This window comes from Pundamilia nyererei, unplaced genomic scaffold (assembly GCF_000239375.1).
Source record: "Pundamilia nyererei isolate P.nyererei 1_Seehausen unplaced genomic scaffold, PunNye1.0 scaffold00123, whole genome shotgun sequence".
NCBI lineage: Eukaryota > Metazoa > Chordata > Actinopteri > Cichliformes > Cichlidae > Pundamilia > Pundamilia nyererei.
Window position 1 is genome coordinate 1,134,827 of NW_005187524.1, and position 26,926 is coordinate 1,161,752.

Here is a 26,926-nt window from a genome sequence, read left to right on the forward strand (position 1 = left end):
TGTGTGTGTGTGTGTCGTGTGTATACTTGTTTAAATGTGTTTCTAGGACCACTATACTTGTAGGGACCAACAGTCACTTGTCGGGACAAAATGCTGAGCTCACAAATTTGAAGGCATGTTTGAGGCTCAAAATATGGTTTTACAGCTGAAGTTACATTTAAGTCATGGTTAGAGTTAGGCATTCATTTCTGGTGGTTAAGGTAGGAGGCTGGGAAAAGCATATGTGAATTTAAAGTCCTCACTAATATGTGAAAACGTACGTGTTTGTGAGAGAGACAGAAGGTGTGTTTGGAGGAATAGGAGCCTGTTCTTGGCTGTCTTCATCTCTTCTGGCAGTCTTCCCATGCAGGCTGTGGAGGTCAATGTGATAATGGAGCCGCCGCTACTGGCTCTCCCCTGTGGCCCAGCAGGGTGGACGCTCTCCTTCCAGCTCTGTTTCTCACCTCTCCTGCTGACTCTAAATCCATCATTTTCTCTCTACATTTTACTATTTTAAACTCTTTTCCTCTCTCGCTCTCTCTGGTTTCACGGGTTTACATACCGTAACTGCCTTGTACTTTCTAATGTTGTTTAAAATCCAGATTAGTTCACAAAAACATACTTTCAGTCAAAATCTGAGATTATTTATGTGTGATAAGACAACACTGTTTGAGCCTTTGCTGTGTTTCCACCCCTCCCTACAGTTTCCAGGACGTGGTGAACTACTTTGGTGTTAAGCCAAAGTCCGGGGAGAAAGAAGTAGCTCCGAGTTACATCTTTATGCTTTGGTACGAATTCTGCAACGATTTCAAGAACACTTGGATACGGCAAAGCAAGAACATCTCCAAGGAGAGGTGAGCTGGTACCACTACTGGGTTAAGTCTCAGAAGAAATCAGGAGAAAGGAGTCAGGAAGGGCGTTATTAGGGTTACTGAATAATCCAACAATCTTTAAAAAAAAAAAGTGACTGAATTTTCCCTGTTTTCTGTGAGTATGCTAGAAATAATCATTCTAAAAAAAACAACTAATGTCAGGAAGGGAATGTAAAACTTTGCAAGACTCAAAACATGATCATTTCAGATTAGACTTCTTTGTTTCTGTCACCTTCGGATTGGTGCTTAACACCTCTGGACATCATGTCAAATTAGCACTAATTGTACAAGGGTGATGTGCAGATGCCGGGTTGTAATTAAAGCAAGGAGGGAGGCCATCAAAGAGGAGGTGAATGGGGGAGTAGCTGAGGCCTTGGTCCTGCAACAGGGGCCTGAATTTATGTTTCCTCTGACCTGAGGCGTAATTGGTAGTGGGCTGGGGGGTTCCAGAAAAAGGACCGGCAAGCGGACAGTGGCCTGTGGTGGTTTAAAGGCTGCGTGTTATTAGAGAACTGATAAACACCGTAGCGATGCTAAGCTCGAAGGAGGCGGTGAGCTCTCGCTGTCCACAGAGACTGTGTGGTCATTTTTATGCCACATTAAGTATCACATGGTTTCCCTGTTTACTAGGTAATCGTGCCGCTTGTTGCTCGCAGCTGATTGTGCTTATGTACATTTAACTTTATTTTAAATACTGTTTGTGATCCCATAAAAAGCCAAGTGTTTGTTTTTTTTAAGGTTGCCTCATTATCTCATCAAGCTGCTGTCATTCTCTGCTCATTCCCACTTAAAGGGCTTTCACTGACCGCAAACTCCAGAGTGGATCAGAGAGAGTGTGTGTTTGTGTGGCTGGGGGGGCACGGCATGGCTCTGTGGTGCCCCAGGAAGATATTTAAATGTCTTGCTCTTATAAACAAATTCACAAGAGTGCAAGGATGAGAGGCTTTGTATTTGATCTGGTTACACTTGGTTCCCAATTGATTTGCAGAAGTTTCATTGTGTACTTCTTTTAACTGTCTGATAATGTTGAGCCTTGCTGGTCTCTTTCTTCTTTCCATAGGTTGAAGGAAGCCCAAGAAAACATCAAGAAGATCACAGCAGAGAAGAGAGTCGAAACCAAGAAGATCAATGCCAACAGTCTGGTGAGAGCTGATCTGTATTCAGAGACCAAATGGAATTTCCCAAAAGCCGCTCTTTCTTGTGTCGCAGCTGAAATCGATGCGCTGAATCTTTTTGTGGTTCTTGCCAACAGAAGGAGAGGCTGCGACAGAAGGAAGCCAGCGTGTCCTCCAGCTGAGCAGAATGATAAGTGGCAGAGCAGAAGAAGCACGGACCGGCGGTGGTGCGCCAGGAAGGGTGCAGGGGCCCATCCATCCTGCAGTTACCACCTGCCTCAGCAGCACTGGACCCTACCCTCTGTTCACCGTACGGACCCACAATAAAACATGGTCAGACTTTTACTACTCCCACTACCGTATCTGTGCCCCACTAACAGCACTGGACATCCCCTCCCCTTCCCCTGTTCTCCACCGCCTTCTCTTCGAGGCTTTTTTGGCACAACCCCAGTTAGCGAAGACGATTGGCCGCCGCAGCCGCAGCGAGGGGAGTCATAAAGGCCAAAGGGTTGACCTCATTCATGCAGCATGGCGTGACCCCTGAGTGCCCAGCTTGTGAAAGGTCTCCAGGGTTCAGCGGGATGCACAGCAGAGCCAGCTGACACATCCACAAGCGTCCTTCTGGACCTCTTCCGAAGCACGAGAAAGTTTCTTTTCCAAACTGTATCAGATGGCGTATGTGTTAAAACGATGCCCCAGCGCGGGCTGTGTTTCTTAGACGTTGTTGTCGACCTACAAACAGATATGGCTTTACTGCAAGTGTCTGCTGGGAAAGAAAAAAATCACTGTTGACAAAACAGATCTCTCACTTGGAGCAGGGAGAAAGAACTTTCTGTGTCTTTCGCTGTAGCGGGTAGCTTTTCATTCACCACGGCTCATTAAAACTCTTGTAAATATGTCATGTAGTAGAACTGGCAGGGACTGTACAGCTTTGGGAAATATGATAGATTATCTATGCTGGGCTTTAAGTGCGGACGAAGACACGTCGTGTAGAAATTGTCTAGAAGTTGAGTGCGTGTTTAAAAGGGGCGGGGGGGCCTATGTGTAAGAATGTGAGGTTTTGCTGTACTGCACCAGACTGACCTCTCCTGGGTGACGGCCAGAGGAGAGCAGAAGCTGGCAACAAATGTGGCCCGGAGCCTCGGCTCACACAAAATTGGACTAAGAAAAAATAATAGTAATAGTTTTGAATGACACAACAGGTTTTGGGCTCACCTGCAGTTTTAAAGAGAACGTGTTAATCCTTCAGTGAATGCTGTACATGACGTTGTCCCAACACAGTTTTAAGCTGCTTGCTTTAGCTGTATGTTGCTGCACGTCGTTTTACCCCCCATGCTGACCGCATGCGTTGTTTTTGCAGCTGTCTTTCACTGTTTTGCACCTCCTTTTCCTACGCAAGAGTAACGTTTCCCGTTAGAAAATGTATAAATGATATTTCTTCATGATGAAATCTTATTTTATTTTTGAACAAATAGAAAAAGTGTAATAAAATCATGCTTTATTTTCACTAATGTAAGATGTAGCTATGCTCCTGTATCACTAAAGAAAATTGTATTTATGTAACAAAGTAATAATTTTATGCCCCCCCTCCCAAAAAGAAAAAAAAAACAGCTTTGTTTTGTATATTTTGATTGGTAACTGAATTGACTAAGAAGTTGCTTGATAGGTCAGTTGATTCATGGGTTGTTGTTTTTTTAATGTATGTTGTAAAGATTTCCAGCGTGCTCATGGAAGTCGAGTGCTTTGCACAGAATAAAGACAGAAAGTTTAATGTTTATATTTTGGAGTAATGATGACTGTATTTTGGGTACTGAGAACATTTAAGATGATCACCTGGAGCCATACCAGATGTTATACCTCAGATTTCATCGTCACACTATCCATAAACTGCCCCTTCGATCGATTACTTGTTTTTACCCTCCAAAGTCTTTCACTTGTGCCATTTATTTTGTATACAAATCTATATAAGTCGAAACTTTAAAACTGCTATATTTTACTCCAGAGGAGTTGGAAAAACAAAACCAGAAACATAAAAAATAAAGAAAATGAGCAGATGCTGACCAAGGAATTGCTGTAGCCTCTACTGTATGTATGTTGGTTCATGTGACCTTCAGTAGCTCTCATGTGAATGCTTTGTAATTTTATGGAATTGTTTTAAATTTCAAGAAATAAACTGTGGGATGCTGAATAAGTGGGGCTTATTTTGGACGAAGACGTGGACTTTGAAAGAGATGTTAATGCGGCTTCTTTCAGTTTTCTGTCAACGCCTCGATTTAGGCCCGCGCTGTGAAAATGTGATATTTATGTAAGGAACCTGAGTCATTCGATGATTCATAATTCAGCCAGACTGTTCAATAAACTGAGTCAGAAGTTGTGCCGGTTCCTGGAAATCTCCTGAAATAAAATAATTGGGAGGAAATTCTCATAACATCGGTTTAATGGATGTAAAATTGAATGAGGTTGGTATTTTAATAATTTGAATGAGATTTAAAACTGTTATTACATATTCATTAAAAAAAACTTTGTTGATTAAATAAGAATCAGAAAATTTCCAAATGATTTTTTTTTTCCTTTTTTTAATGAAATGTTGGGACCTCCCTCAACTGTAACTGACATCCATGTGAACCAAAGTAATGCAAACTGTGACTGAATACATCAGTCGTATTTATTGTAGACTGGCTAAAGAACAAAGCCTCTGGTTCTAAAATCTTCCCCCATCACCCACTTATTTATAAATATGTTCATTTAGTAGAACATCTTTTCATTTACACTTGAGAATTCCCTTAAGAACCTGACAGATTTGCGAGCCTTGTAACCAGATGCGGTGAAATTGAATCCCATCATTTCAGCAGATCGCTGGAATAGCTGACTTGCAGCTTGTTTCCCAAAACGGACTTTAAAATATATTCCAGGGTCTGAATGCGAGTAACTCGGTAAGATCCTGGCTCGGTGCAGGAGGGGAGCAGGAAACGGTGAATGGAGGGATTCAGCTTTTTTGTTTTTGTTTTTTTAAACACAGCAGATAATTTTCGCAGTATTCCAGCATCCATTTATTTAGTTTTCGTGGATAATTTAATCAAATGAATAAAGAAATGGGTTACATCAAAAATGGCTTAACATTTTACAACTATTTCACCTCGGTAATGTACAAGCCACCACTGTACACTTCCATTTAAACTAACTTCAGAAGCCATAGTTTCTATATTTGAGTAAGCTCACAACTTCAAAAAAAAAAAAAAAAGAAAGAAAACTTCACTAATGGACTTCGAAATTCACAGAAATCAATTAGGTTAACCTTGAACGATTCTTGAAATATCGAAATAAAATCATTTTTCTCCTTTTACAAATAAAGTCGTTCGCCTATCAAATTCCACACAGTGGAAACATCCAGTTTAGCAAACACATATGCGTAAAATGCAGGATGGACGGAGACGTTTAACAGTCACAAAGACTGTTTTGGAGCAGTTAAATAAAACCGGTGTTCTGCAGTCCTGTGGGGGCGAGGAAGCCGTGCGTAAAGCATGCCCATTCCAAGTAAGAGTTTCCGTGCAGTGATCTTTTTTTAGTCTGGTGATGTGTAACAAGTTGCTTTTGACGTTTTTTTTTTAATTATTTTGTTTTAAGTTGCATGTCCATATTGGCTCACGTGCTGTACAGGAGAGACGTAAGTATCAGCGTGTGCGGTGCTTATCTCCAGATGGAGACGAGCACAATTTCTTGGCTGTGAGACAGCTATCAAGTCCACTAAGAAGAAGAAGGAGAAGAAAAAGAAGACATGAAACACACACACATAATCGCTGTGTTTTAGTCCAGATCTATGGATATGCAGCGACACTGTTTGACGCGCTGGATGCGCTTCTTCTTGGTGGGCGGCTGCTGGTCCGGACAGTTCAATGTGAAAGTCATGGTGGTAAAACGCTTCGGTTTACAAAACGAACAGGACTGGAAGGCGCCCTCCTCCCTCCGGATGTGCCTGGGGATGTAGAAGGAGTTGCACTGTCCGTAACAGAAGCGGTTGATGATGGTGCGGCTGACGCAGCCCTCCTCGTGGATGGTCTGTTTGAGAGGTTGTGTTTTGCACCAGTCCCGTTTCAAATACTGGCGCTCCGTCACATGTAGAGCTTCCTGGCTGGACTCCAGCACTTCGTCGGCGGGTGAGGATGAGCCCGGCCTCTGGCGAGAGCCCGAGCCCGCCTGCGGAGTCTGCGGTTGCTGCTCCGATTCGTTTGGGTTGCTTTTGTCAGGATGAGGAATGGCGCCTTGTGAACCTCTGTTTCTTTTTGAATCCACCGGAGAGGAGAGCAGCCCAATGATGAAAACCATACTGTAGAAGATATGCGTGGAGTTGGCCATCCTTGTAGAGAAAAAGAAAATGGTTCGTCACTCACAGTTTTCGGCTCTGCATGGGTTACGCACAGCTGTCATAGTTTTTACGCTGCGTAAAAACGCACCGAGGGAACTTTTCCCCCATCATTTCTTCTTTGTTGAAACAACATGAAAAGGAGGCTGACGTTTAAAAGCAGTCATTCATTTGAGTCACCTCAGTCCAAATAAATGACAGAATAATATAATTATGTTCCCATAATTATCCATTCTCCAAAATATTCCTGCCGAATTTATCTAAAAACAGTAATAAACCATGTCACATGTCCTGTAAACCGTTAGTGGCTCCACACTTGCGCAGCAAGAGATAGAAAAGCATGCAGTTTTACCATTTCTATAAGTTATATATCATGATGTTTAAAAAACAAATAGAAATACCTGCTATGCAACACTGCTGCTACAAGTGCGATGATCTGGTCCTCGAGCTTCACTGCGGCACCTTTCGAGATGATAGGTACCTACTGGTGTCGACTGTGCACTGGTGGGACTGTGGATGGGTGGGAGACTAAGCGCTCCATAGACAGGGGCCAGGGGGTTTAATACAAATTGCTACAGCGCCGGACTGTCTCCCTTTTAAATGTCTGCCAGCTGAGATGTGCACAGCAGTTATTGGCTAAGCACGATGTAGAGAAAATCAAGACTATCCGCCCCCTCAACAGTTTCCCTTAGCCCACAGACAACCGAGAAACAGTGAAAGGAGGGAGAGGGAGCTGAGTGCGTACTGGGGGAAAAAGTAAAAGTGCGATTTTTGTTTGTTTGTTTTTGTTTACATGTTTCAAGAAGACACGACCATAATACGGTGCATTATATGTAAATGTGCTACTATAAATGAAAAGCGGAGCTCGAGCTGCTAAAGCAAACAAATGCAGTTACAGACAAACTTTAAAAGATGAGCAAAAATGCAGCACCTGTGAATCAACACCTACAGACACCAGTTAGTCGAACTCCATTTCCATCCATTCAGCAGGGTGATAGACGTCCAGCCTGAAACAAGGGTAGCTCTTCATGTTTCACAGACCTGAGAAAAACAAAAATCATTAAAGGCATTTTTTTTTTAAATTGCATTGCTTCGTACAAGCGCAGAAAAAGCGCAGTGGTGTAGCCTAAGCCAGAGTATATGTTTAATCATTTCACTAATACCTGTTCATTTATGACCCAAACGAGTCACGTGATCTCGGCTTAGTCCATATTTTATCAGCTCAATTGTTTTGTGTGTTTTTTTAAATCAGTCATCTTCAAGAGGAAGTTTGGGATTAGTCTCATAGATGATGTTGTATCCTTAGTGTTTGGCATTATTGAAGGCATAAACGTTTGCCTTTTCATTTTTATTTTATTTTTAAAAAGTAAATGGTTTTAGAAATTGCTGACGTGACTCTAAAATGACCCAGTTGACGGATTTTTATTTATTTATTGTCAAAAACCTGGCATCCCTAAAGTTTTCTTAACCATTCCAGCCCTGTGAAAGGGAACTTTAAGGAAGCTGATAAGTAGCCGCACCACCTTCCCCCAGCATACCCCCATCCCATTGCCCAATCTGACGTATTTAGGGGTCATGACAACGTCATGAGTCAACAACCCCCCAAAAGACCATGCGCTCCGGTCAGTGCAACATGAGATTAAAGCGTGGCATTCTGCCCCAGGTCCAGTCATACCTCACACACGGATGGCAAGCTTCCAAATGGGCTGAGGAATAAATCTCCAGGAATGATTTTAACCCTCACCCGATCGGGAAAGGCTTCCGAATCTGCAGGGGGGGGGGGATACAATGTCAATTTGCTTTCTTCATGCCGGGTTAGTCAAGTACATAATGTTACATTTTTAATAGTATCTGGGGCTTTAGTTCTCAGTTTGAGTCAGATTGCTGACTCAAAAAATAAAATGTTGGACAAAAAAATAAAAATAGTAACCGGTTTTTTAAATCTTTATATAAACTCAACTACGTTTAAATAAATGTTGTAAATAACGTCATATATTTCTCAAGTAATATATTTTAAATCTGGAGAAGTTAGTGTAAACACTCTAAACTTCCAGCTGACACGTTCTGGAGGCCTGCGCTAACATCCCAGTGCAGCCGTATCTCACTTTGCAGCTGTCTGCAGTAGCTGTAGCACTCCCCCTGGTGGTTGCACGGAGTCCAAAAATTATTCAACCACAAAACAAATCATGCTGTTTGACTTTATTCGTCTGATGCAGTTAGCACAAAAAAAGAAAAGAAAAATAGCTGAAGACTTGAAAAACAATGGCCTGCAATAGACATGTGATCTCATGAACACTGTTTGCTTTTTTCCTCCCCACAAAATCCAACAAAGGTGCATGTTTTCTTCCCCTGTTCAAGACATGACAATAATAATATGGAATAAAAACCCTTTCACTTCAGTCAAGTCCCCCCCCCCCTAAACATCTACCTAACATTAAAAGGGCATAAATATAATGACTCAATCAAAACATCCCAGTCACACCAATCACATTTTACACAATTTCGCCTGCACACTACTAACTAAACGTAATCTTATAGGCTGATATGTGTCGACATCTTAACTTCTAAATTGGTTTTACTGAAGTAAAACAAATGTAAGGCATACAAACATCTCCCAATAAGACCCTAAAATAACACAAACAGCATCTAGACAGCTGACAATAACTTAAGACCCTGAAAACATGAATAGGTTAGGACGTTTAACATCACTCTCAGCAGACACCTGCATAGTTAAAGGAGAGAAGAGGCCAAATGGATATTCACTATAAATCGACAGGCTTCGTAGCAGACAGCAGCCTTCCTTGGTTGAGAGGGTTTCTGGGTGAACCTCTGTAATAGTTCATGTCCTTCCCGGCTAGCTGCTGCAGAGGCTTCTGAGCTCCTGATGGCTCATTGGTTGAGCAGTCCACTTGGGTCTTTGATTGGACCTTGTTGGTCACGTCGCCCAGCGCACAGGACTTGGTGCGTGACTTTTTTGGAGGCACTGGAGGGGGCTTCTGTAAAGGGCACGTGTGGCTGGATGGCACCTCGTGTTCTCCGTGGTGAGGTTGAAGTTTCGGGTGAGGGGAAAGGCCACTCTCTAGACTCACAGCCTTTGCTACTTGTCCACGCTGGTTGGTGATGGTACCTGCAGTTCTAACAGGTTTCCTGCTCTCTCCCATGAGAGAGTTAATCCTGCGAACAGTCTGACGCACAGGGGTGCGGTGGAATTTAAGCGGCGACTTGATCTGATTGCTCTTTGAGCCTGTGGGAGAATAAATGGTGAGCTTGTTGAAGTGCTGAATGTGGTCTGCCACACGACGCCTTTCAGCCTCCTGACTGTGTGATGAAAACGTTGGTTGTTTTTGGACTTTGGTACCAATCTCTGGAGAAAGTTCCCTCTTGTCATGTAACACACTGACTACAGCGTCAGTTTTAGGTGGTGTAACAAACTCATTTCGGAGTTCAAGACCTGGTTTGTATGGAGTTGACTGCCGTCCAGAAGAGACACCTAGTCTGAAGTGAGCAGGACTTTGGATATCCAGAGCATCAATCAACTTGCTGCAGTTCATCTCCTCCATCTCCCTTTCTCCTGCTCCTACGGTGAAGCTGTTATTCCCACCAGCAGGAGCAGCACAGAGAGAACCTTTCCCATCCTGGATGACTGGGCTGTGGGATTCAGCAGCCTCAAGAACTACACTATCAATATGCAAAGGAGACAAAGCAGCAATTTCAATCTGGCCAAAAGTAATGCTCTGTTCATTAGCCAGAAGGCTCTGCTGCATACAGAAGCTGGGGGCTTCACTTGGCACAGACAGAGATTTGGCTGTTGAAGTCTCTGGAGGAGGGTCTGTGATCATGTTGGATGGTTTTGAAATACTTGCTCCTGAGGCTTTGCGGGACTCCTGTATGACAGCCTGGAGATCACTTCCAGACTCTGAGAAGGCCTTCTTGATTTTCAGCAGGGTGGGACCGGTTTGTCTCTGGGCTTCAGGGATTGAGCTCTCGCTCTCGAGGCTCTCTGCACTGGAAGCACAACACAACTTCATGGGAAGGCTGCTTGCTGCTGGGGGCTTGGACACGACGATGGCGGGCTCAGACATGTAGCTGCTTTTAAGACACAGGTTCATTGGCGTATCCGTGAAAGACCCGCCGCTCAAGGCCTGGGCTCCTACGGGCGTCTCCGCACACCACAAGCTTCGGTGGGCATTTAAGTCACATCTGGGCGTCAGCAAGTTGTCTTCAGACTTACTAATGAACTTGGAGCCTGGAAAGGTACATTTTTGATATGCATTACATGACAAGAAGATTTAATATTTTATTTTAAGCATAAAGTTCAGCTGTCTGGTACTTACTCTTGGATTCAGTTTTTCCAGGCTGAACTGATGGAATGAAACTGGTGGTGCTCTCCTGTTTGGCAAGTCGCAAACCAATGGACTCAGAAGCCTTTATGAGCGGCATGAAATGAGAAATGAAAGAGGGTGAAATGTCAGAGTAGTATTTTGTTAAAAAGGATCCCACAGAAAAAACCAAAAAGTAACATTAAGATGTTAATATCATGACTTTTGCGGTTAGTTCTTCAGAGGATGATAAAAATCACTCAGAAGAAACAATCCATTTGATTTTGATTTTTTTAAAGTTTTTATTAAATCAAGAATACACAAATGACTATAAAGCATTAGTATAGAGCCTTAAACAGCCTACACAATGTACTCAAACACTGGTTACTATCTATCTATATCTAGATAGATAGATATACATACACACACACACACACACATTTATTAACATTCGTCCACCTGAGTGCTTAGTGTAGTAAAATCACTGAAATCTAAGCATAACAAACACCATTCTATTGTTTGGTACCATGCAAATATCACAATTTGGTCAGTAATATTACATCATATTACAATTACGATTACCTGTAAAGTCCTGCATGGATTACTTGTTTTAGAGTTAGTCACTTTAAGTAAACTTAGTACATTAAAAACAACAATAAAAAAGTGCTACTGTGCACAAATACATGCCACATCACTCCTCATGTGCAAATGTATTAATTGCAGATTATGCATGAATGCACTTGACTAATCTTTCAGTGTTTCTGGGAAAACCAGAGAAGTGGTTGATTTCCATCAGGCCAACACACTTACAGCGTCTTTGCTGCTCTTCCCCCCGAGGCTAAAACGCAAGCGCAGGGACTTGTGTGGAGCTTCTTTTTTGCTTGTTTTAGGAGAAAAGCAACCAGCCTTTCCAGACTCAACTCTGAAAAGGATAAATAAATAAAACAATTATTAGCAAGATAAGCTGGGGATAGTTTAGATTAAAGGCTAAGGCTTTACAAGTACATCTTCCTTTGGATGAGGGGTGGGAAATTCATTTTCCCAAATGGCAACATTTGAAATTGGGACTGTTGTGGAGGGCTACACCGATAATCAAAGAGAAAATGAATACATAGTTCAGCTTATTGGTGCTGCCCTTCACAACAGTCCCAGTTTCTCATGTTGCCACTTAGAAAATGAATTGCCCGCCTCTACTTTACATGATTTTAAATAGAAAAAGCAACAAAAGTGAGAAATGAATGATCAGATCTGTACCTGTTGATAAGGTGTCTGCTGCTGAGTCGTCGGCTCTTCTTCCTTGCAGATGTGGTCGGTTGCCTTCTAGACCTCCCTGCTGACGACAGGACATTTTGGGAAGAATCCAGCATCCCCAAAGTACTGCAGGCTACAATATTTAAGGAGGAAAATTAAAGCTGTATTAAGATCAAGAGATACCATAGCAGTTTATGCCCAGTAATTAGACATTCTTTACTACCTGATCCAGGTGTGGAGGGCCCGTTGAACAAAATATTAGGAAGCAATTCTATCCCAAGGTTCTTTTTGACAGATCTACGTTTCTTGTTTGAAAAGCCAAAAGAGCTGCCAGACTCCAGAGGAAGTTTTCGCTTGGAGGCTGGTGTTGAAATCACAGGAGTTGCAGAAGAAAAGACTGGCAAAAATCACAGAAGAATTAATGTCTTCACACATGCAGGATTTGATCATTTCCATTTGAAAACATGCCAAACGGACTCAGGAATATTGGCAGAAGCTTGTAAATAAAAAAAAAGGCAGAAGAGTGAAAAGCCAATCAAGCAAGCCTGTGCATTATTCATTCATTATCACGGTAGATGCAAACTGCTTTAATCCAAGTGCAAAAGAAGATTTAAGCACGAAATCAAATATGTTCCCAGATTGATTTATTTTATTAAGGAAATTTTAGCTTGTCGTCTCTTTTGTATAGCAGATGGATTACTACAGTTTTATCATGCTACATGGCAGGCAACACGGTACATACCAAGACTGTCTGTGTGGGGGACATTTGTGGGTGTTCTATTAGTTTTTATCTTATTCAGTGCACCATTGACCACATCTGAAATATGAGCCAAATACACATTTACTGACTACAGCAGTTTAAAAATAACATTATTGAATAACATGCACTGCAATGCAGTGCTTACTTTCACTTGCATTTGTCTGATGTCTTGAGTGACATATTCTAGTTGAACTGAAACTACAAATATTCACATATTGTACCAATAAGCAAAGAATTACTGTAAATCTGATATAGCCTTACCACCCAAGCTGCGCCTGCTTTTCCTCTTCATTCCCGAGTTCAGCTCCGGCTCTTCTAGGTCATCATGAGCAGGAGACAGAACCCCTGCCTCACAGCCCATCATGGCAGGAACTTTGTCTTGAAGAAACTTTGGTAACACACCTTCAATGCACAGACAGTCAAATATTTAGAGGTAAAACAGAAGAGTGAAACCTGACATACAGAAGAAATGCTTTTAAGATCAGCGCCTCAGGTCATACCAAAGCTGTGAGCATTCTCTATGAAACACTGGACTACAGCGGCCTGCAGTTTGAGGCGTTTCTCAGTGTTGGCGTTCATCTTCTCTGTGCCATCACCAGAGTGGAGGAGGTTGGGTGCCAAGATTACAGACAAGTTACTGCTATCCATCTTATTCTCTGCACTCCTGTGATAAAGCAGTAAAAGTAAATATCAATTCTTTAAATATAAAAGTATTATGTAATAAATAGCATAAAGAGAATTTGAAAAAAGGTGGTTTTACGTTAACTTACCTTTTAGATACATTGTAAAGAAAGTCAAAAAAATAACGCAGCACACATAAGTTCCTGTCTGGCAAAACACAAGACAGCAACATGGTGGCAGAGGTCCTCTCCTCCTCATTTGGGAGCTGCTGAGCCTTGAAGAAGGCTTCCTGCAGCTCTGTGGGAAGCACGGGCTCCGGTAACTCACGGAAAAACTGCTTCACCAGACCCGCCACATCGCAGGGAAGAGCAGTAGATAGGCACTCTTCACCCGCATCTAATTTTGCCTGGACAGACAAAACACAGCTCTGTTGTGTTAGACAGTCCCCAGTGTCAAGGTCACTCGGTGAAAGCGAGGTCAGCTTCAGCCATCACTCACCCTGAGTGCTTTCAGACGAACAACAGAGCCTGATTTTCTGAACAGGCCCTCTGTGTCAATCTGTGCTAGCAGCCTCATGCACGCATCAACCAGAAAACTAAGGGCAGTTAAACAAAAACAAAAAAATCATTAGTATCAAATGCACAAGATGGGACATGAAACAACTTGCCAGCTGCAAGTTTGAATAGCCTAAAATATGCATTATTACCTACCTTGGCACACTCCCACATTCCATATTGTAATATGGCAAATTCTCCAGGGACATACCAAAAACCTTTGTCTGGGGAAAAAATAAACAATAAAACATTATGTTTGCTCAGTTTTACAACTTTTAACAACAAGGCTTGAAAGTTGGGGAGGAACAGAAACGGAGCTATACTGCTGTAATAAAACGAACGATCTATAGGCTGCATCAAGCCACTCACATATTCATCCATTGCAACACTGTGGTTATACAGTTAGTGTGGTCTTCCTTAGAGACCAAAACCACTGCCAAAATTGCCATTACTTTTGACCAGTTGACTGACTGGATGCCAAGCATTCCTAAGTTTAAGAGAGACACAGAGGCACTTTGTTGGTTTAAAACTGACCAGCCTTTTTCAGCAGAGCAGAACTTTAGTACTTGCCTTCTTCCTTCTGACCTAAAGGTTGGACTGTTTCTATTAATTTTCTATCCACAAGAGGGACTATTCGTGCAAATGCAGAAGTTCAGCCTTCATTTGAAAAGTCAACGTGTGTTGCAACTAACCTTGTGACTCCTGTAACCCATTTATAAGTAGAGGGGAGGGCTCCAGTAGTTATTTCCACTCATTTCCACATTAACTGACATTCACTTTAGCAACTTACATCTAATCATCTGTGCCGTCACAATGTCAAAGTGTGTATTAAAGAAATATTTTAAAACCCACACAAATATGAAGCTATATAAGAAAACACTGGCCTTTAGACTCTAACAAAATCTATGCTGTGAACAATGACGGCAACACCCAAACAAAGCACCTTCAGTGCTTGGGTGACAACAGTCTGCGAACAAATGGGACTCGTCAGCTTTCAATAATATGCTAATCTGATTCAAGAGTCTAACCAACACAATGCCCAAGGTTAATAGTGTGAACTTGCTGATTTGTCGTCTAACTACACCAACACAACGATTATGATGAAGTCCTACATTTCAGAATCGCTGCAAATAATTCAAGTGAGTGGTGTTGAAGATTAGTAAAAACGTTTTATTTAAACTTACCGAGCTGCTGGCTGCTGACTTGCAGCTGGCCGCTTTGTTTTTGTTCCAGTTCTTTGTTTTAATCCCGTACGCTGAGCGGAGGTGCTGCACGGCCACTAGACGCATCACATTTTTCTCCATGACTCTCATTTTTGCACTGATCACTTATCTCTGCCACAGCAAACTCGCACTCACAGCTCTAACAGTTCAGGCCTGACCGCAGCCTCTTTGACTTTGTTAATTTCCCAAGACCTCCGGACGATAACTCATGCTCAGCGTGAATATTAAGCGTCCATAAAGCTCTGTAGCAACACAACCGTTGATCAGCTGTATGGAGAATAACCTTACTTAGTCCTAATGAATAGACAACTCGACTAAAGTTACATTATGGAGCACTTATCTAAAGGTTAACTTCATGCATACATTGCGATGCAGTTAGCTAGCTAACATTAGCCAGCTAGGTTAACACATTGACTTTCCCCTACTCTGAAATAACCGACACAGCATCTAAGTGGCACGCGGTCTAAAACGGCCTACCTCCTGTAAAACAACAAACTCTATAAATTAAATAAGTTTAACTCGTTAGCTAGCTAACTGCATTGTAATAAGGTTCGCTCCTCACATCGGTTGCCCACTGTTTCCGCAATGCATTCAAACAGCGGCGCTCCCTGCTCTCTCCGCTGTGATTGGCTGAAATCCTTTTGAATAACGTGCTTGCTTTTTTGTTTGTTTTAACACCCAGAGCAGCCTCGCTGGGCGGTGCAGTTTCTGTTAAGGCAGAGCAAAACTCAAGCAGACGCTGCGATCAACCGGTAGGCCATGTAGTTTAAATGAGTCAACCATTTGAAAAGGAAATTTCCGCTTTTTCGTGCCTGTACACTGACAGTCCCTCTTTTATGCTGTGTCTAACATGTCTAGTAATAAGTAAAGTTAAATATAACCTGACTTTTAAAAAACCAGCATGTTTACTGACACCACCTGAGTCTTTAAGGACTTTAAGGACTGGGAATTGTAAAAGTTTTTATACCAGAGAAATGACCTAGTTAATTTTCTCAGTTAGACTATTTCTTAAATGATCCATATTTGTTTCACACAACAATATCATAGGAGGTTCTCTCACAAAGGGTTGTCTTTATTACAATAGAACATACACTTATATACATGAGACAGCAACGTGAAAATGCATGGATGAAAGGAGGTGTGCTCAGAAGCATTTCCTGTGAACAATGGAAGGGCCGGCCTCATCGTACTCCTGCTTGCTGATCCACATCTGTTGGAAGGTGGAGAGGGAAGCCAAGATGGAACCACCAATCCAGACGGAGTACTTCCTCTCAGGTGGAGCAATGATCTAAGGAAATGTTAAACACCATTTAATCAGAATACTTTAATCCCTAAGGAAATTATCTGGGTTACAGTTGCTCAAGGTCAATAACAGTAACAGACTGAACTAATTAAATAATTCAATATATTACAAAGTTTACGAAATAAATGTTCATGATGTGTTAATTGACTTCATCCATGAGTGTATTTACTTAAAACGTCTGCAATTCTCTCACCTTGATCTTCATGGTGCTTGGTGCCAGGGCTGTGATTTCCTTCTGCATACGGTCAGCAATACCAGGGTACATGGTGGTGCCACCAGAGAGCACATTGTTGGCATACAGGTCCTTACGGATGTCAATGTCACATTTCATTATGCTGTTATAGGCAGTCTCATGGATACCAGCAGACTCCATACCTGGTGGAAAACAAGTAAAAAGATTAAAAAGGCGTTTTGTAACATAGACAGAAACAGTGTAACTCAAGCATCGAGACTGAACTCACCAATGAAAGAAGGCTGGAAGAGGGTCTCTGGGCAACGAAAACGCTCATTACCAATGGTGATGACCTGACCATCGGGCAGCTCGTAGCTTTTTTCCAGGGAGGAAGAGGAGGCAGCAGTGGCCATCTCATTTTCAAAGTCAAGAGCCACGTAACATAACTTCTCCTTGATGTCACGCACAATCTCACGCTCAGCTAAGGACCAGAACGTTTAGCTATTTAGGAAAATCCAATTCACACATTTTTAATACGCAAAATAATTAATCAAGATGGCATAGTCCTACCAGTTGTGACAAAGGAGTAGCCACGCTCAGTCAGGATCTTCATCAGATAGTCAGTAAGATCACGACCGGCCAAATCCAGACGCATGATGGCATGTGGGAGAGCATAACCCTCATAGATGGGAACATTGTGTGTTACACCATCGCCAGAGTCCAGCACAATACCTTTAACGAGCAAATAAGAGCAGCAGTTCAGCTATGTCACACATCACTCACTATACAATGTTGCTGACATCACTGAGAACACATGCTGCTGTAGGGGGATTAGCACCTCCACTTGACAAGGAGACAGATGACAGACACAATAATAGTGTAAACACACACATCATACACATCTCTTGCTTAAGTACTAGATCTGTATTTTACATTCTGGAATAACTGATCTCAGACTCAAATAAACACCTGGAAAAATGATTGAAGTTTACTGACCAGTGGTACGGCCAGAGGCATACAGAGACAGCACAGCCTGGATGGCCACATACATGGCAGGAACGTTGAAGGTCTCGAACATAATCTACAAGAGAAAGCAAGCAGAATCAGAGGGAGAAGAAACACACAACTTACGTATAAATGGGGTCTAAAACAATTGATTAGTTGCTTTAAATACCTGAGTCATCTTCTCCCTGTTGGCTTTGGGGTTCAGGGGAGCTTCAGTCAGCAGGGTGGGGTGTTCCTCAGGAGCTACACGCAGCTCATTGTAGAAGGTGTGGTGCCAGATCTGACCGAGGAAAGAGAAGAAATCTGAAATAACTGAATAAGCAACAACCTGATCTTACTAACGAGGCACCAAATGCTCTTATAATGGCTGTAAAGATAAAGTGGGGTGTAGGTGAAATTGCACAAACCTTCTCCATATCATCCCAGTTGGTGATGATGCCATGCTCAATGGGGTACTTCAGTGTCAGGATACCCCTCTTGCTCTGGGCCTCATCGCCTACATAGCTGTCTTTCTGACCCATACCCACCATCACACCCTGAAAAAAGACACATGAGCTGGAGTATAAAACACATGAAAACAGTTACCCTAAACATCTTTTTAACATTGCACTAAGATAGTCTTTTGCTTGGAGCATACCTGGTGGCGGGGCCTTCCAACGATGGAAGGGAAGACAGCACGGGGAGCGTCATCTCCAGCAAATCCAGCCTTGACCAAGCCAGAGCCATTGTCGCACACAAGGGCGGTAGTCTCATCGTCGTCACACATGATGAGGCTTTACTGGGGTGATCTAAAATTTGATGAGAAGGTTTAGGCTGGTTGTTAGGACCATCTGCCTAAATTCTCCGTCATGTAAACTAAGGATGTGTTATTGTTGAACAATCACTGACTTTATTGTTGGAGCAGCTGATTAAATGAGACCCTTTAGAGATAGAGTCAGTCACTCGTGTGGTTAATAGATACGTATTAGCTGTGATTTAACAGTCCTTTGAAGAGCAGCCAGCACTATCTGATAGCTGCTCTTATGGTATTATCACTTGTGAATACTAACACAACTCAATTCAGTGGGTGCTACAGAGCTAATTCGATGTGGATGGATGCTATTTTTGTCCGACCCTTGTCAGAAACCCCTGATACCATATCTCCACAGCCACGATTGTTCCTGGGGTATCTAAGAGCTGCTGAGGTAGCACCAAAAAGGGCCACAACCGGGAGACCTGTGAGCTATTTTAAGCTCAGCACCCCCACAGCCGTTAACAGGGTTAAACAAGTGACACATTGATCTCTTGCTATTTCAGGTCAGAGAGAAGTGCCTGGCCAGCACCCATCTGTCTGTACGCTGTGACACTCGGGTTTTACTACTTGCTTCTGTGACCCAGCTGCCTCTAAACCTAAGCCACTGAGTCACTGGTAAATTTAACCAACATCCTCTCAGAGTTGCACTTTCCAAGTACTACTCTAGTGTGACTTTGTAGTGTATCGGTATACTTTGTGAGACTTTGCACACTACAAAGTGTACCGATCACAGGAAAACACATCACCCCACTGTCAGTCGTTTGTGGCATCACATGCAATCAAACCATTTTAAGCAAAAAACAGGTAGAAATAACACCAGCTTTCACTGTGCTCCACAAATCCAGTCAGTGATTCTAACTTCTGAGGACGCTGAAATAACCTAATCTATTCTCTCATAAAAGTAAAAAAAATAAAATCCTTCATTTCAAATAACAGGTAGTAACTTTCCTGAAGGTAAAAAGAAGGCAGTTGCACAAGCAGATACCTCTTCAGTGATTCAAAGAGACACACTTTGAAATGTACTCACCTAAGCAAGCTGGAACACAGATGCTTCCACTGGGATGCAGGGTCACAGTCAGAGGATCCCCTTAAATATGCCCCACAATGGGTCGAAGGACAAGGGGCGGGGCTGAGAGTTCACGCGAGTCCAAAAAAGAGCTGCCAGCAAAAATCCTCATGCCCTTGGAAATGTGTGTTTCACATACATGGAAGAGACTTCTCTACAGTGCACTCCTACTCGCTCACAGTTTAAACATGACATGTTAGTTGAGTTATTCTTGCTTTTCGGATGCACCCACAGATGACTATTGATATGAACTACTGAAAGTTTTTTCAAAAACTGGTGTAGATGGTTGTTATATGTAGGTCTTTAAAAAAGCTTTTTAAGATAATTAAGCATTTTTCTATATTGTTACTAAAACTATATCTGATGTCTTTCTTTATATAACTATACTGTAGAACAAGATTAATAAAGGAAAGGAAGAAAGGAACATAAGGCATCATCTGCATTTTAGTTACAGTGCAATCTCTTAATAGCTCTCAAATAATGTCAAAGTCTTGATAAAGTGTCTGTATAATATTTGAAATGATGTGTTTCCCAATGCGGAACAAATGCAACTCATCCCTCGCAGGTTTTGCTGATCCATCCAGTCAAGACAGCGTGACTGGTGTCTCGCTAAGGAGATGAAAACAACCACTCTGCTGGTATGTGCACTGAGCCTCCTCAGTGTGTGGAACAGCTGATGGTATTGCCAGAAGGGCTCTATCTGATCTGGCTCTCTGTGTCAGCGCTCCATCATGATTGGCTCAGCTGTCTCCTTATAGGGTGATGGTGAGGAACAGAGTCATTAATGAGCAGCCACTGAGGTCTCACAGCTTGCAATGAGGAATTCCATATAAGCGCCACTCACTGCTTAAGGTTCATTTTCCTTTATGTCCACTGAACCTCGTGATGTAATATTTTCACATCTGTGAATGAATGATACAAACATTTGGCATAATCGTTGGTGAAGCACAAGAATGTTCCCTTTGGGATTTTTCTGTATCTCAGGAAATGTCACTCATTTATTTGTAATGATTACAACAATAATTAAGTAAATATGAGGAAGAATAACTCTGATCTAAAAGAGAAATATGTGCAGTATATGATAGGCAAAGGAATGTGAGAGCATTCTTCTGCTCCACACTGCCCCAGCAGACACAAGTGCCTCCTATTTATAGCTGTACTCCACAGATAGGAGCTGGATGCAGACGAAGCATCACATAGTTATGTGCATGACAAAGAGGACTTTTAATAGAAGACTGGATTTATATTGTTTAGATACAAGAAAGTAAGGGGTGTGATTCACAGTAAAAATATAACAAAGGGCGACAGTTACAGAGCAAAATTAGTCTTGAACTGTGAGGATTATAAAAAACTAAACAAAGAATACCTCAGGTGTATTTATGGGTGGAGAGGGACATTATGGGATAACTATCACTCCATCCATTCATCAGTCTCACGCCCAGTTTAGGATCACAAGTTAAACTAATGTACATGTGTCTGTGCTTTGGGAAGAAGCCAAGGTTCCCCGCTCAGCAAAAAACTACAAATCCCTTTTCAGAAAACGTGGAGCGCTGTGTAAAATAAAAAAACAAACAAACAACTGAGTGAGGTGCACATTAATGAAATCCTTAATTCGGACTGTGGAAATATATCCTGTGCTGAACCTGGGATTTTTATTTATTTACAACCCAAATCCCCCAAACTTGGAAAACTGTGTGAAATTCAAATAAAAACAGTATGCAATGATCAGCAAACTTTGGAAACCAATGTTTTATTCACAATAAATCCTTGAAAACATATTGAAAGATGGTGTATTTCCTTTTTTAAAGACTGTAACTTAAACAGATAAATCACATATTAAACTACATATTTAAAAAATGTTGATTAAAACTAACCAACATTTTCCACCAATTCAATTCAAATTCTTTATCGTCCCACAAGGGGAAATTCCACTCTCAACAGGCTTCACACCGAGACCGTGATGACTACTGCTCTCTGGAGGCCTTCTTCGACACGGCTACGTGATGACGTTTCACATGCGACGCGCAACCTACAACAGGCATGCGCCAGATACAACGTTGTTGTGGTCGTCCGTCGACTGCGTGGTAAGTTGGCGTTCACTATGTGACGGTACTTCATGTCAGGCAAGCTGAGTATCTGCGGAGTTTCGAGCTTACAGAGTCGGGGGAGCCGAGTGCGGTGAGTCCGGGGCTGGAGCTGCGCGCTGAGCGGATCCGCTTCCTCCTTCTGTTTGACGGCTGTGGGCGTGCGGACGGGGAGACTGCCATGTAGCTGAGGCAGAAGAATGAGCAGTCAGCGCACTTCAGCGGACGGGACAGACGACTGCGCGGTTCGGCAGGAAAATGAACTAGAAGCCCTCGCGTCTATTTTTGAAGATGATTTCAAGGATCTGCGGAGCAACGACCCCTGGAAGGTAGATCCACCTTCTATCTGTGTGCAATCTTCACGTTAGCGGAATGCAGAGGACTGCCAAGTGTTTGCATATACGAGTGTTAACTGGAGTAAACTGCAGTGCAAATCAACGAGGCTCCTTTTGATTTGGTTTTCAGGTTAAAAGGCCACCAGAGGTGTACCTCTGTCTGCGGCCCAATGGGCTGAACACCGGACAGGAGTGTTACGTGACCGTGGACCTGCATGTCAAATGTCCTCCCACGTATCCGGACGTGTGAGTACTGGCTCCCTTTCTTTGCCAATTCTCCATCATTGTCGCTGCACTGCAAGGTGTCCATTCACATACTGACCATCTACTACAGGGCAGCTCAAACATAAGGTGCACGGGCCAGAGTTGGGCCTGGCAAGGACTCCAGTCTGGCCCACTGAGCAGCTTTGGAAAATGTGAAGGAATGCACAGATTTTGGAATTTTATTTGATAAAGTTTATTTGATAAAGTTTGCAGACGAAAGAATGAAGCTGGCAAAGCTTTGAAGACAGCTCGCTTTTATTTTAACGGTCTCTGTGCAACTCCCACTGAGTAACACGTGTTTACAAGGCAACGCTATTGTTGCCACCATGCTCACCCTTATTTATATACTTGAACTTACACTTGCCCTCTTTATTGGATTATTTATTGTACACGTTCCCACTTCGAGTATTATTTTTTTTCACAATTTAAAATCTCAGACAATACTTGAACATGAATATCGCCAAAACTATGAAAGATAAAAGTCTTTCTTTCCATAAAAGGGACTCAGGATCTGTAATTTGGGACGTATGGATCAAAAATGGCTAGAACAGTGACTAAATAGATAAAATATTGAAATTAAATACCATTCAAGCAGTCCTGTAAAGTCACATATTTTAGCACACACTAATAAAAATAATTATCACATTGCAAAAGACTAGTGACAATCTTTGAAAGTCCAAATAATGCTAAATAAAACACGTGCAGTACTTTTTAACATTATTGCACATTATCCTGGGAGAGCCTTATGGGTCAGGTTGCATTTGGGGCGATCGTGGCTCAAGAGTTGGGAGTTCGCCTTGTAATCGGAAGGTTGCCGATTCGAGCCCCGGCTCGGACAGTCTCGGTCGTTGTGTCCTTGGGCAAGACACTTCACCCGTTGCCTACTGGTGGTGGTCAGAGGGCCCGGTGGCGCCAGTGTCCGGCAGCCTCGCCTCTGTCAGTGCGCCCCAGGGTGGCTGTGGCTACAACGTAGCTGCCATCACCAGTGTGTGAATGTGTGGATGACTGGATATGTAAAGCGCTTTGGGGTCCTTAGGGACTAGTAAAGCGCTATATAAATACAGGCCATTTAAAATGCATTAAGAGGCATTAAAAAGCACAAGTATCTGTTTAAAAGAAATCGTACACGAATATAAATATAGCGGAACAGCTGAGAGTTATGAAAAACATAACAGTAGTTCATCTCATGAGTAGGTCACCTTAATGCCATGACTACCACAGGCAAGCAGGGATGTATTTTTAATTATTATGTCTGACTAACTTGACATTATTGGGCACTAACAGGCCTCCAGAACTGGAGCTGAAGAATGCCAAAGGCCTTTCGAACGACAACCTCAAAAGTCTCCAAGCTGAACTCAACAAGCTGGCGACGGAACAATGCGGAGAGGTGAGCATACACTCGCAGACGCACGTGCAGTCCCATGTGTGTTGAGATTTTCATTAACTTATTTATCTGTGAACTTAGGTGATGATTTACCAGCTAGCGGATCACATTCAGGGTTTCCTGAGCGAACACAACAAGCCTCCGTCGCGCTCCTTCCACGAGGAGATGCTGAAGAACCAGCGGAGGCAGCAGGAGAAACTAGCGCTGGAGGAGCAGCAGAGAATGGACCAACGACGCAAGCAGGAGGAGGAGATGGTTAGGACAGGAGGAAGAAACGCTGATTAGGTTGCAGTGTAATGCCCAAGTGATTTGTGTGGTCCGGTCACAAAGGCTACAGGATGGCTTCATGTTATTCATTCACAGCCTGACTGTCTGTGATTTCTAGAAACAGTTCAGGCTGATGATTCACTCTTTTACTAGGAAAACTGGCAAATTCCAGCTTTCTACTGTTGTTAGTTGGTTATGAATAAATATTTTTGTGACGATGATAGGGGTACTATTCATGCTGTGTCCTTCAATGTTTTTAGGCCAGATATCGGCTATTATGACTTTAGGACTATAATAGGAATATAGCATTTATCAGCTGATGTGGAAAACATCATTTTTAGGTTCCTTTCATGGGAGTTTTACCACAAAAAAGGCAAAGTATCGTAAATTAAATTCTTAATTGGAGCAAAATCTTTAACACTGACAGTTTAAGTAAGCTGCAAAAGGTGTATTGTGATGGAATTTTCTTATTCCTTTAGGAAAAAGAAATCATGGCTGAAATCCAAAGGAGAGAAGAGGAAAAGCGAGAGGAAAAGAGAAGAAAGGAAATGGCTAAACAGGTGTTCTCGCTGTTTGATTTCTATTTGATTTGATTCACTTGATTTCGTTAATCATCAGTAAAATCACAGGGATTTTATAGATCGCAGTCAGAGCAACCCGTATAACGAAGCCATCAGTATTGTAGGTGACTCTTTGAATGGCTTTCTATTTGCAGGAGCGACTCGGGAGCATGGAGCATTCGATGTCTGTGATGGGGAAGAGTCCACCCAGCCCAGGAGGCGCAGCTCCCGAACTGTTTGAAGCCAAGAAAGCAGCTGGCAATCGCCGTCGGACTACCTCAAATTCCCGCCACAGGTACACGTCCTACATGCAGAAAAAGCTTCTCATGTTTAACAAAGTGCAGTAATAATGCTTCGATATGTCTCCTTCACCAGACGGGACACGGTTAATGAGGACAACAGTCGCCCGCAGGAGGTTCTTCACTTCAGCAGCAATGTTTTTGGAGAGCTTGCTGTGCACCAAGGGAAAAGCTTAGGTGAGGGCCATCAGACTGGCGCTGCCAGCCACGTGGCGAAAAACGTAATATGTCTCTTTAAATGTATTTCTGTTTTGGTGCGTTTCCGACAGGTGTAAGTGAACGGTTCGGTCGCAACATTTATTGCGGGTTTGAGGTGAACTCTGGCGATTTTGCTGTGATCTATGAGTGGTCGTTGCAGTGGAACAAAAAGATGAGCAAGTTCTTCACCACCCAGGAGAGAGGAAGGATTGAAAACTGTAAAAAACAGGCAAGTAGAGAGGAAGGGGGGCTTTTTATGAAGAATTTGCTGATCAAATCTTGCATTTTAACTTATAAAGCCTTTACGAACATGCATGCTTAAAGCTTGGCACATTTCAACTTGCGTTGTGCAGATCCATGCAGCAGAAAATGAGTTTAACTCCCTGCTGCGGCTGGAGCACCCAAACTTGGTGCAATACTTGGGGCTGAGCGTGGTCGAGAAGGAGGAATGCATCGTGGTTTACATGCTGGTGGAGCACGTGGCCGGGAACAGCTTGAACCAAAGCCTGGCCGCCCACGGCCCGGTCCCTCTGGATAAGCTCTGCCACTACACGGCCCAGCTGCTGACCGCTCTCGACTATCTGCACTCCAACTCCGTGGTCCACAAACAGATGGGGCCCTCCAGCGTGCTGGTGGACTCCGAGGGGAACATTCGAGTGACCGATTACAGTTTATCAAAGAGGTTTGCTGACATCTGCAAAGAAGACATTTTCGAACAAGCTCGCGTGCGTTTCTCCGAGGAAACGGCGATGCCAACGAGAACGGGCAAGAAAGGCGACGTGTGGAACCTGGGACTGATGCTGCTGGCTCTGAGTCAAGGCAAGGAAGTGAAGGAGTATCCGGTGACGGTGCCGAGTAGCCTGCCTGCTGATTTTCAGGATTTCCTTCAGAAGTATGTATCGATGAATAATTCCTCATAATGTTGTATATTTTTGCAGTTTTACTGTTAATCTCACTACATAACAAACAATTTCTATTTATATTGTTGTCACCAACTTATAATGCAAATGAACAACCTGTCTTAGCTGACAGGTGTGACACCCAGTGTGGTCTTCTGCTGCTGTGACCCCTTTCAGAGCTGCTCTTCTGCATAAGTTGGTTGTAATCTGAGGTTATTTGAATCGCTTTTGCCTTCCTGTCAGCTCGAAACAGTCTGATCATTCTGCACTGACGTCATCGAGGCATTTTCACACAGAGAACAGCTGCTCTTTGGAAATGTTCTGCCTTTTGGACCATTTTCTGTAAAACCTAGAGTTCCCAGTAGAACAGCAGACCCTAAATATTCAGAATAATCAGCACTTCTGGCACAAGAAGCCAATTCAGAGTCACTTAAATCACAAATCTGCTGTTCAGTTTCAACTTAAGCGTGTTATTTTGACCACATCTGCATGCTGAAATGCATTATGTTACTGTCATAGGATTGGATTGGCTAATTATATATTTGAGCTATGATGCAGTTGAATCGGTATACCTAAAAGGTAATCGGTGAGTGTGTGTTGATTTGAAAGTATTAACTTAATAAAAGCGTATAAATCGGTCTCTTATAATATCCCAGAATAAAATGTGACTACACTAAAATGTCTTGTTTTGCTGTGACAAGCCTCCAATTTGTTAGAATATAAAACGAGTAGAAAAGTTGAACAGTTCTTGGATTTAATATCTCGGGGCAATCAGATGTTTGGCACGAAAGATTGCTTAATTACATTTTTCGATCATAAAAATGGTTACCAGATGCTTTGACTGACTAATCAATCAACTGTTTAAATCATGGGAGCTCAAATCTTGTGTTGCTAAAAAACAAAATGAACAAAAAACAGCGACTGCCTGCAAGAGAGGCGGAGGACGGGCTCTTCCACGCAGTTTGCTGTGGTCTGATTTTCAGTAATGATAAACAGATGTGATTTGTTGTAAATGGGCTCAAACATGCAGAGACCCTGATTTGGTCCTTTGGGTCTTGGTGTTTTGCTGTCTGCTTGCATTGCAGCCTGTAGAGTAAGATGCATTGCTGTGCAAAAGTCTTGAGCTCACCTGTCATTGCTTTATATTTTGCAAGGAAACATACATGGAAATGCAGTTTCCAATTCTAATGAGCTGGAAAATCAATGTTTGGTGTGACCACGTTTATTCTTCAACACAGTCTGA

At 42.6% G+C, this 26,926-nt stretch overlaps 5 protein-coding genes across 7 annotated transcripts in view; 2 read left to right on the plus strand and 3 right to left on the minus strand.

Moving 5' to 3' along the window:
* The window catches only part of LOC102202807 (formin-1), a 48,217-nt gene extending 44,664 nt beyond the window's left edge, over nucleotides 1-3,553 (plus strand). The window contains exons 17-19 of the mRNA XM_005742762.1: nucleotides 684-833; nucleotides 1,912-1,993; nucleotides 2,104-3,553. Of these exons, the coding sequence (XP_005742819.1) occupies nucleotides 684-833; nucleotides 1,912-1,993; nucleotides 2,104-2,148 (277 nt within the window). The 3' untranslated portion in view covers nucleotides 2,149-3,553. The remainder of the gene's footprint in view (nucleotides 1-683; nucleotides 834-1,911; nucleotides 1,994-2,103) is intronic.
* Nucleotides 3,554-5,222: 1,669 nt separating this feature from the next.
* Nucleotides 5,223-6,936, minus strand: grem1b (gremlin 1b). The gene is made up of 2 exons (XM_005742765.1): nucleotides 6,728-6,936; nucleotides 5,223-6,320 (listed from the first exon to the last, which is right to left on the minus strand). The coding sequence occupies exon 2, from the start codon at nucleotides 6,317-6,319 to the stop codon at nucleotides 5,771-5,773; it is 549 nt and encodes a 182-aa protein (XP_005742822.1). The 5' UTR covers nucleotide 6,320; nucleotides 6,728-6,936; the 3' UTR covers nucleotides 5,223-5,770.
* A 1,574-nt stretch (nucleotides 6,937-8,510) lies between these two features.
* On the minus strand, nucleotides 8,511-15,669 carry arhgap11a (Rho GTPase activating protein 11A). 3 transcript variants are annotated; one of them, XM_005742763.1, is made up of 12 exons: nucleotides 15,016-15,669; nucleotides 13,988-14,055; nucleotides 13,776-13,872; nucleotides 13,427-13,683; nucleotides 13,157-13,320; nucleotides 12,918-13,058; nucleotides 12,639-12,713; nucleotides 12,120-12,293; nucleotides 11,900-11,975; nucleotides 11,456-11,567; nucleotides 10,661-10,751; nucleotides 8,511-10,572 (listed from the first exon to the last, which is right to left on the minus strand). In XM_005742763.1, the coding sequence occupies exons 1-12, from the start codon at nucleotides 15,142-15,144 to the stop codon at nucleotides 9,089-9,091; spliced, it is 2,868 nt and encodes a 955-aa protein (XP_005742820.1). In that variant the 5' UTR covers nucleotides 15,145-15,669; the 3' UTR covers nucleotides 8,511-9,088. The 3 variants fall into 3 exon arrangements, with proteins under 3 accessions (XP_005742820.1, XP_013768740.1, XP_013768741.1); XM_013913286.1 differs by having other exon boundaries at nucleotides 11,900-12,029; XM_013913287.1 differs by lacking the exon at nucleotides 12,639-12,713 and having other exon boundaries at nucleotides 11,900-12,029.
* A 429-nt stretch (nucleotides 15,670-16,098) lies between these two features.
* actc1b (actin alpha cardiac muscle 1b) lies at nucleotides 16,099-19,435 on the minus strand. Its single transcript, XM_005742766.1, has 9 exons — nucleotides 19,355-19,435; nucleotides 18,172-18,322; nucleotides 17,942-18,070; nucleotides 17,704-17,814; nucleotides 17,526-17,610; nucleotides 17,100-17,261; nucleotides 16,819-17,010; nucleotides 16,551-16,732; nucleotides 16,099-16,342 (listed from the first exon to the last, which is right to left on the minus strand). Exons 2-9 carry the CDS (start codon nucleotides 18,298-18,300, stop codon nucleotides 16,199-16,201), a joined length of 1,134 nt encoding a protein of 377 aa, XP_005742823.1. The 5' UTR covers nucleotides 18,301-18,322; nucleotides 19,355-19,435; the 3' UTR covers nucleotides 16,099-16,198.
* Nucleotides 19,436-21,403: 1,968 nt separating this feature from the next.
* Nucleotides 21,404-26,926, plus strand: part of eif2ak4 (eukaryotic translation initiation factor 2 alpha kinase 4) — a 24,978-nt gene continuing 19,455 nt past the window's right edge. The window contains exons 1-10 of the mRNA XM_013913270.1: nucleotides 21,404-21,806; nucleotides 21,943-22,058; nucleotides 23,361-23,463; nucleotides 23,542-23,736; nucleotides 24,207-24,287; nucleotides 24,443-24,582; nucleotides 24,663-24,763; nucleotides 24,856-25,013; nucleotides 25,138-25,680; nucleotides 25,810-25,816. Coding sequence (XP_013768724.1) covers nucleotides 21,678-21,806; nucleotides 21,943-22,058; nucleotides 23,361-23,463; nucleotides 23,542-23,736; nucleotides 24,207-24,287; nucleotides 24,443-24,582; nucleotides 24,663-24,763; nucleotides 24,856-25,013; nucleotides 25,138-25,680; nucleotides 25,810-25,816 — 1,573 coding nt within the window. The 5' untranslated portion in view covers nucleotides 21,404-21,677. The remainder of the gene's footprint in view (nucleotides 21,807-21,942; nucleotides 22,059-23,360; nucleotides 23,464-23,541; nucleotides 23,737-24,206; nucleotides 24,288-24,442; nucleotides 24,583-24,662; nucleotides 24,764-24,855; nucleotides 25,014-25,137; nucleotides 25,681-25,809; nucleotides 25,817-26,926) is intronic.